Genomic DNA, 9,162 nt, shown 5'->3' with positions numbered 1-9,162 from the left:
GATACGAAGAAATCTCATAGGCCGAGTTTGGCCTGTTAATTCATTATTGAGCCTAATTAAAGGGCAGGAGTGAACCTATTAATTGGTCCTAAGTAAAACACATCATGATCATACAACGGCAGAGATCGGCGCCGTAATCGATTCGTTACGAACTTGGGAAAGTTTATTTAATGGGCTCCATGATTATTTTGTTGCACATGTGTCGTACATTGATTTATAAAATATATGAAATCCATTTATAAATTAATTATCATATAATATCTAAATATTGCAAATAAAAGATTGCATCAGAATTTAAACAAAACAGGTATAAAAGTGATGCAAAATGTAAAAATTCATTTCTAAACGATCAGATTAAATGAAAAGTCAATTGTTGCGTACAAAATGGTCCTACTGCTAATTCACAATCAACAATCATCTGCAATGACAAGTAAAAGCATATACTAAGAATGTTCTAAATAAAAAGTCGTTCAGACAGCTAAAAGTCCTCCGATTTTCAAACGGAACGTGTAGATGAGATCACTTCTAAAAGTCCTACTGCATCGTACAAGAAAAAATAGACAAGTTCATACTGGCGCTAGCGGGAGGAAGCGCAAATCAAGATGTGAAAAATGTCCAGATCTTTTTAGGTATCGAAGCTTCACCAGGATGCTCGTCTCCATCATCATCCTCAGTGTCATAATATTCGTTTTCATCTTCTTCGTTTTCCTGCAAGGTAACACTGTACTCTGGCGTACAATTCACCCCCTCACTCAAGTTTATGTCATCTGTTGACTTCACAGCATTGGCATTGGCATGTTCATCGATGCCCCGTGCGGATGTCTCAAACTGTGTTAAAGAAAGCAATGATTATAAGATAAGCATATTTCAAGTAGGAATCATTAACTACAGATAATGCTATGGAATTGAAGGAATTACCCGAACAACCCTTGTTTGATTTTTAAGGGACGAAGCTCGAGCTAATTGTATGGAATTACCATTTTCACTGGCAACTTCCACTGATGGCGCAGAAGTAACTTCATTATCTTGCGATACAGCAACATTAACAGCTTCTTTTACCGTTTGCTTCTCACTATTCACCGAAGTTGTTGCAGTTGGTTTTGGTTTGCCACCACTGAAACAAGAACCAGCGAAAGGTTATAGGATAAGCATCCAAATTACATTGTGGGTTCAACATGGCCGGGGGATAGATTTCGAGTAAAGTCTTGACACTACAGAAACTTGAAAAAAATCATTATATCCCAAAAGGCAAGCTTGTCATATAAGGGTCTTAATGCCTAAAATTAACCAAATGTTTGATTGACGTTAATCTACAGGGCAATAGATCGGTTGAAAATTAATCCCGACTAAGTCAGCAGTTCAGTAAATTGATTGAGGTGTTTAGTTGCATCGTCAGACGAACAATTAAGCCATATTTATGGTTAACTGTGATCAAGTATAATTTCTTGATGTACTCAGCACATGACGAACATTACAATCTAAGGCATCCGGAGCCCGGACACACTAAAACAGCTAGTGATTATAATATTAAGAATTATACAAGAAAAACAACACGCTTACGTCTTATGATGACGAAGATTATATCGCTGTTCCCCAGCATTCTGTACCGCTGGCACACTTGTTTGACGCTTCTTACGGCGACTCCCAACCATAGCACTTTGAGATCGTTCTTCACTTTCTTCAGCATCAAGCTCATTCTCTGTCATTCGAGAAGATTGTGCCCGCGTTCGCTTTCTTGGAATAGTATTGGTTGTTCTCTCAGCAAGGCTGGAATCACCGCGACTTTGCTCATTCATAGAAGCAGTACAATCCTTATTTTGTTCCTCACTCAACTTCGTATCACCCGACTTCCTTCCTAAGAAAATTTCAGCATCTTCAACTACAGACTTAACAGATCTTGTTCGGCGGATTCCATCTCTTATTTTTCTATTAGATCTGCGTCGAACATTTCTCAACTCCGATTGCTGGGAATCTTCCTGAACTACTTCTATTCTATGATCTCCTTGAGTGGTATCTTGTGCTCTAGACGCAGTATTGACGGGGATGCTGGGTCCTTCATCAACCAGTGCATCTGACAAAGCTTGGTCCAAGTTTTGAGAAGCCAGGTGCTGAGCATTCTCATTGGGAGAAATGTTAAAGATTCTGGGAGTGCACTTCCGCAACAGCCAAGAAATACGACCACCAGATCCTGATGATTTTGGATCGATCTTACCAGGAGTTCTCTGAATATTCGCTCTGTACACATCAACTTTTTCCAGTAATTCTTCTCCCTTGGTCTGAAGAGGAGAGGATTCTTTGACTATTTCTGAAATGCGAAGATGAGAAGCCATATAATCCCTCGCCATATCCCCACAGTTTTGGCAACTCTTGAGGGTCTCGACTAATGTGAGAAATTGGCTTCTCTCCTTGATAAATTGTTGTCTCTGAAGTTTAAGCTTTTGGCTTAAAACACCAAGCTCATCAATGTCCTTGTGCATTGCTAGCTGCTGCTCTTCCAGCTGTTGCTTGTTCAAGGCAATATCCTTTTTGTCATTCTCCAACCTGCGCCTCTCTGACTTGATATCCTCCATTTCATTTTGAATACCTTCCTTCAAACGATGGATACGGCTACGCTCTTTTTCCACCTCTTTCTTAAATGCTCTCTCTCTTTCTTGCAGAGATTTTTCCATTGTCTCTTGCTTATTCAGCAGATCAGCCTCAAGATCTCTTCTACGAGTCTCAAAATCATGAAGTAACTGATTATGTTCATCTCGAGCTTTTTCCAAAGATAACTGCTGTTCATGTTTACTTTTGGCAGCAAATGACTCCTTCTCTAGTCTTAGAGCCTCCAACTCTCTCTCAATGTACTCCTTGGTGGCAAGTTTATCTTCTTTCAATTGATTTTCTTCCGAGTATTTTAGTTTTTCAATAATCTCTTTCTCTTGATTAAGTTGTTGTAAACTTCGACTAACCTCTGCTTTCTTCTCATCAAGAGCCTCCCATTCTTCCTCAAATTTCTTCCTGTCCTGTTTCAAATCCTCAGTTTCTTGGAAAAGCAAATCCTTCTGATATTTGTATCTCTCTATCTCCTTTCTCAACTCCGTCTGCAAACGGACATGCTCTTTCCTCTCTTCCTCAGTAATTCGAAGCTTTTCAGTTTCATCTTGAATTTGCACTTCCTTCTGTTTAATTTCAGCTCTCATCTTCTCAAGCCCGTCTTTGATTGTTTGCAAAATTTCCTTGTCAGAAGCTACTTCTCTCCTTAACAATCCTAGACTTTTCTCCTCGACTTCGAGGGATTTTTCTCTGTCTTTCAAATCCTTCAACTTTATTTCAATTTCCTTTTCTTTCTCATTAATCCTCTCAGACTTCTTTTCCAACGTTTGCTCCTGTTTTCTTAATTTTTCCTCCCTGTGGTTGATTTCATTTTCCTGCTGATCCAAGTTATCGAGCTTGCCCTTCATCTCCTTCTCAAGAGACTTTCTTTTCTCTTCCATTTCAAATTCAAACTCCTGCCTTAGTATGTCCAAACCAGACTTGTGGTCATCAAGAAGCTTTTGAATCTCCACCTACGAAATAACATAATTTAGTTATCAGCTTCTCTTTTGGACACTGATATTGGATAAACGTCAAACAGTTTTGAAGACAGATAGAGACTCAAAACTGACACCAAATGACAGCAATAACATCAAACAAAGGAAAGGAAAATTCATAATAGGAGGAAATTTTATAAACCAAACATATTTAAACTACTGTTTATAATCTTTTCCTTGTCAATATATAATCAATTGGTTACTCATTTCAGAGCCAAACACTCGGCGTATGGTACTATGGCGATGTGCCTTGCTTGCCGCAGCTCTAAGTAATTAATGAATAAATCAGGGGGGAAATCAGAGTTCTAAGGCATACATTTTAGTCAAAGTGGAGAAGGGTAATCAGAGTTATAAGGTATATATTTTTAGTCAAAGTGTGATACAAGTGCACTCCAGGCAAAAATCTCTAGCCAGCAATCAGACAAGGGTACAGAAAAAAGGAAATATTCTGCTGAATGACTTCGCCTGATAACCTCAAGCATGAGTTAGACGGATGCTATAATCTTAAATGCAGTACAACTACTTTGCACATAAACTACTGGAAAGCTACTTACTCTCTCTCTAGTACTCAGCTTCTCGGTCAATGCATTTAGCTCCTTCTCCTTTATCTCTAAACTTTTCCCTAGAGAATCAGCTTTCTGCAACAGATTAGACAAAATTGTAAAGCGTTTATAAAGAATACACAATAGCTCGTACACTAGAGATAACTCACAAACATACTTTCTCTTCTACAGATAGGTCTGCTAGTTTTTGGTTAACCTCGTCTTCTTTCTTCTTCAGGGTCACATTTGCCAATTCAATCAACTTCTCTTTTTCTAAAAGTTCCCTCTCCCTCTCCTTGAATGTTCTGTTGAATTCATTAACCTTTTCCTCTTTCTCATTGATATTTCTCCGAATTTGGCAAAGTCTCTCTTCGCCTTCTTGCAGCTTCCTTTCCCACTCCCGCATATCTTCTTTGTGCTTCAACACAGATGCATCGTGTGCATTTCGCCTAATGGATTAAAAATAAACTTTAGTTACCACATCAGCAAGATAAGTGTAACCATTTTCATTGAGCATTTATCATACTCAGCGTTAAAGGACATCCGCTCCCTCTTCAGAACACTTTCACGTGCCTCGATCTCCTGCAATTTCCTCTCCAGCTCCAAACTCTTCCTACTTGCCTCAGCAAGCTTTGCATCAGCGGCAAACAGCTTTTCATTCACTTCTAAAGACCTATCCTGAACTCCGACAACCAAAGCATTTGCATTGGCCAGCTTAGTTTCAGATGCCACCTTGATTCTGTCGTGCTCCGCGTGTATTCGACGGAGGGACGACTGAAGCTGCAGAAAGCAAACATTTGAACTTGTCATCAAGAATAATAATGATTTTCCTTTATTTGTACCCACAGTTTGATGATCTTAATAATGATTTTTTTTATCATTTTAAGTTAAATGATTAATAAAAAGAGGAATAACTATTAGTTCACAGTCTAATTATACATACAACGAAATTAACATTATAATACTTCTGAATCATAGAAGTCCAAGAAATGTGAAGGAAAGTATATCTTGGGTCATAAAATTAAGCATTCCAAATCACTAGTTCACAAATTGAACTATATCAAGTTCATAAGAATCTCAATAATACAAACTTCTAATTTGATTATTCTAAGGTTGAACCATTTGGTTAACACGGAAATATTTCTTTTCAATCGTAAACAAGGGGAGAAAATGTCTTCCCCTCACCATCACGAACTTGCAAGCTTGTGAAAACCCTCCCTCCTGAGTGAATATATGCCTCTAATCCCTTCTCATCTCTTCCCTTCACCCTACCAAAAGACCAACACCAAGTGAAAGATATGCATTTCTAGGCACCTAATCAATGATATAAAAGAATGATAAAGTCTCGTGGAAATGAGAATGCGCCCCTTCCCGAGGTACTCCTAAAAAATAAAAGTAAAAACTCTTACCCTAAACCGATTCACCTGTAGTCTAGTTGACAGCCTAAACTATAGCAACTGCAACAATAGCAATATGTATCTCAATAATAAACTCAAAACATACTAAACTTATGAACTCCTAACAATGGTTTAACAACAGAAACAACACTGGTCACAAAGAACATGTGTCTTGCATGGATTTTGGAGCTTGTGATTCCGTATGTTCCAGTTGTTAATGTGCTTAATGGAACTCTTCTAATGCTTAACCATAAAATAAAAATGTGACGCAACCCAAGGAAACTGCAAAAGCCAAATTTTCTAGTTTGTTACACAAATCTTCAGTAAGTTACTTCATAACCAAACTGCCAGGGTGGCAATAGTTAAGACAGTCAGCCAAGAAAACCCCTACCTGCTGGAGTGGAGAGTAAAGATCATATATAAAAGTTACAAGGAATCAAGAAAAGGGCTGCTATCCGCATTGCCTAGGGTCTCAGCTTGAGGATTCCCCAGTTGATTACTGTAATGACTAAGAAGAGAGTTGTTTTCCAGAAAGAAACCGATGATGAGTTGCCTACATGGCACACTTCTTGCCGAAGATTTGATAATTGACCTAAAAAGGTGACAAACCATTTCCTTGCCGCACACAGCCCAAGTTTTCTATAGATGTATTTTATCAGCAATTCAGTACTAACAAAGAACTGTAGAATACACATTCGAAGATACTGGCAAATGGCAACCGTCCAAACTAAAACAAGAAAATAGAGAATTAATATCTCCACATAAGGAACATTATTTAAATAGAACAAGATACAGTATTAAAATCATTCTCTTGACAATGATGAAATACAAAAAGAATAAGAACACTAGTTATGAAATTAAAAATGACGACCATATGAAAAATTATATCACAATTATATCACCTCATTTACACACTGCCTCTCAACATCCAAAGCCTTCCTCAAATTGGCTTCCCTTTCCTCCACTTGAGCAACTGCTATTAAATGAGCCGTCTTTTCACGTTTAAGGACCTCCTGAAGTTCCAAAAGGGATTCCTGAAGTTCTTCATGTTTTGAAGCCCACTCCTTTTTCTCAATCAGAAGAAGGCCCATACTATATTGATAATCAAAAAGCTGCCACAAGAACGATTCAAAGAATACTTTAAGAAAGACAACACATCAAATAATGCAACTTAACATACTTCAACCTCTACATAATTTTTTTGAAGGGCATTAAAAGCTCTTTAACAATCAGGATAATGATTTCAAAATCTCAACATTTGAAAGTTAATAATTGAAAAAATTGAGTCTCTCATAAGTGGTCATCCATGACTTGTAACTCGAAAATGCCACTGATATTATCTGGCAGGAGAAAGTGCGTAATAAATTCCAACATTGATCCATGTCATTCCCCAAAATAGAATCACAAAAAGCTAACCTACTGTTTTTTATTCTTTAAAAAAATTAACACTACCATATCTATCTCCTAGGAACAGGAACCTACTTTCAAAAAAACCTAGACATAAACAGTAAAGCAAATTTTGTAGCATACAGAAACACTAGATTTAGATAAACGTTTTCATGAACAGGGTTTTTGTTAGATGTTATTTTTTAATGGAGGCAGAAAATAGTCAGCGTTTATTTATAGAAGTGAAAAATAGCTTCCTTTTAAAAAAAAAAATTAAAGAACAGCAAATTCAGAAGTTCAATAGCTAGATTTTCTGGCTTCGAGATTTCTGAAGTGCATATTTATGTAAAAAAAGATAAAGCCCATCAAAAAACACCTTTTTTTCCGGCAAAATGGGTCTTGAAAAACTTTTGTATCCGTAAGCCATCAATGGCTCGTTTCTTAAGTGATTCTCATTCCAAACAATTAATTCTTCAGACTCATCATCATGGACCACGTGGCAATAGCGTAATCCAGAATCATATAAAATCAAGACACAAGAGTCACTGGAGGCACCATGAAACTTGTTTCATTACCAAAAAACAAAACCAATTTATTTGCTTACGTACAAGTTATCACAGCAGGAATTTCTCCAAGATATATTCTCATCTTCTGGGAACAATTCTTACAAAAGTTTCACAGAAGAGCAAGCTATCACCCTCGAACTCAACAAAAATTTCTCAAACGCAACTATAATAACTAATTAACTGAACCCACATATCTCTGCAACGCTTTAAACAACTTAACCACAAACACATTTAAAGAGCTCCCAAAAGTACAAAGTTGGTCCTTCAAACCTCTCTTTCGAGTCTCTGAATCCTATCCATCGCCGCCTCGCGATCACGCCTCTCTAAAGCTGCCTCATCCAACAAGCCCACCTCTCGAAACCGCCTCCAATCCTCCATACTTTCAACATCAGTCCTGTCCCTGTCTTCACTCAGCAAGCCCGTAGGGGGCGGCGGCGGATCCGGTGGGCCGTCGATAAATGCCACCTCTTTGCCCTTGCCAGCAGTAGGGTTCTGCCTGCCGGGAAACGGGGACTGCTGTGCTTCGTTCTTCGGGTTAATTGATAGACCTGGCCACTGCCTTTTCGGAGTAAACATCCGTAATTTTATTGGATTTGATGATTCAGAAAACTACGTCAATTCACAAAAGAGGGTCGCAGAAAACCCTAATTCGAATATTTCTCAAACCGAAAGCAGGGGTGGCTATAGAGTTCAAACAAGATTTAGCAAGTTGACGGAAGGTGGTTCATTGACGGAATATTCCATTCCCCGGGAACGGTACATTCGGATGGTAGGAAGCTGGGGGATGGAGAATGCGTGCGGACGAAATCTGTGACGCTGAGTGAAAATCAGTGGTGACGAATATAATTAGTGAAGATGCTGAGATGAATTCACGACGTTACCCCTCGTAATCAATAATTCCTTATTTCTTTTTATACACTAGAAAAAGAAATCGTTTTTTGAAATTATAAATTTTGAATTTACAGTTTTTAATAATTATTTAAATTTTATGCTTTTTAAAATTTCATTTATTGTGTACAACAATTATCAGGAGTATTTATTGTTGAGATGATTTAAATTTAGATAAAATTAAAACAATAATTCTTATAATTGAACTTTAATAAGATTGAGATAGTGTTTTAAACTTAGATTTTATGGCGAGTTTGGATACAAAAGATTGTAGCTTAAAAGAGTATTTAAATAATTTCAGGTTTTTAAAATGTTTTGATTAAAAAAAAAAGGTTTTTGGCATTTGGATAAATATTGAAAATATGTTTAATTTTTAAATACAAGTAGAAGTAGAAACCCAAAAGCAGGAATTATAATTTCTAAAAAATTATTTTTTAAAAAACAACTTTTTTCCCATACTTTTCACGAAAACATTTTTTTTTAAAAAAAGTGCTTTTAGTTTCTTGACTTCTGATTCTCAAAGATAATGTACTACATGTGGTAATGTCATAAAAATATGCACATGTAATGCACGTATATAATAATTGAATGCATGTGTTTTTTAAAAAAAACATCTGATTTGATTACAAAACTATATATAATTATGAAAATGTTAATGGGAACTAGTCTCTCAGTTGTAGACGTCGTGTGTTTGTATAGATTATTTTTTATAAAAATACTTTAGTTAAAAAAAATAAAAATTAAGTTTTTACTTTAAATAAATAAATCACGAGTCGTCAATAATTATGTGGTCGAGATAATTCTATCGGAT

The 9,162-nt window shown here is 36.8% G+C and overlaps 1 protein-coding gene across 1 annotated transcript; it reads right to left on the bottom strand.

Moving 5' to 3' along the window:
• Positions 1 to 316: 316 nt before the first annotated feature.
• Positions 317 to 8,297, bottom strand: LOC142525533 (nuclear matrix constituent protein 1-like). The gene is made up of 8 exons (XM_075629849.1): positions 7,734 to 8,297; positions 6,414 to 6,623; positions 4,641 to 4,894; positions 4,293 to 4,563; positions 4,127 to 4,210; positions 1,561 to 3,548; positions 919 to 1,114; positions 317 to 828 (listed from the first exon to the last, which is right to left on the bottom strand). Exons 1-8 carry the CDS (start codon positions 8,037 to 8,039, stop codon positions 598 to 600), a joined length of 3,540 nt encoding a protein of 1,179 aa, XP_075485964.1. The 5' UTR covers positions 8,040 to 8,297; the 3' UTR covers positions 317 to 597.
• Between the last annotated feature and the right edge of the window lie 865 nt (positions 8,298 to 9,162).

The sequence above is a fragment of the Primulina tabacum genome, chromosome 14 (assembly GCF_025594145.1).
Source record: "Primulina tabacum isolate GXHZ01 chromosome 14, ASM2559414v2, whole genome shotgun sequence".
Classification (NCBI taxonomy): domain Eukaryota; kingdom Viridiplantae; phylum Streptophyta; class Magnoliopsida; order Lamiales; family Gesneriaceae; genus Primulina; species Primulina tabacum.
Note: the sequence above shows the minus strand (reverse complement) of the source record. Positions and strands in the feature narration are given on the sequence as shown.

Coding starts and splice junctions, on each gene's coding strand:
- LOC142525533 (XM_075629849.1), bottom strand. CDS start 8,039: ATGTTTACTCCGAAAAGGCAGTGGCCAGGTCTATCAATTAACCCGAAG. Junction 6,624..7,733: donor TTCAGAGACTCGAAAGAGAG/GTTTGAAGGACC, acceptor TTCTTGTGGCAG/CTTTTTGATTATCAATATAG. Junction 829..918: donor ATCAAACAAGGGTTGTTCGG/GTAATTCCTTCA, acceptor TCTTTAACACAG/TTTGAGACATCCGCACGGGG.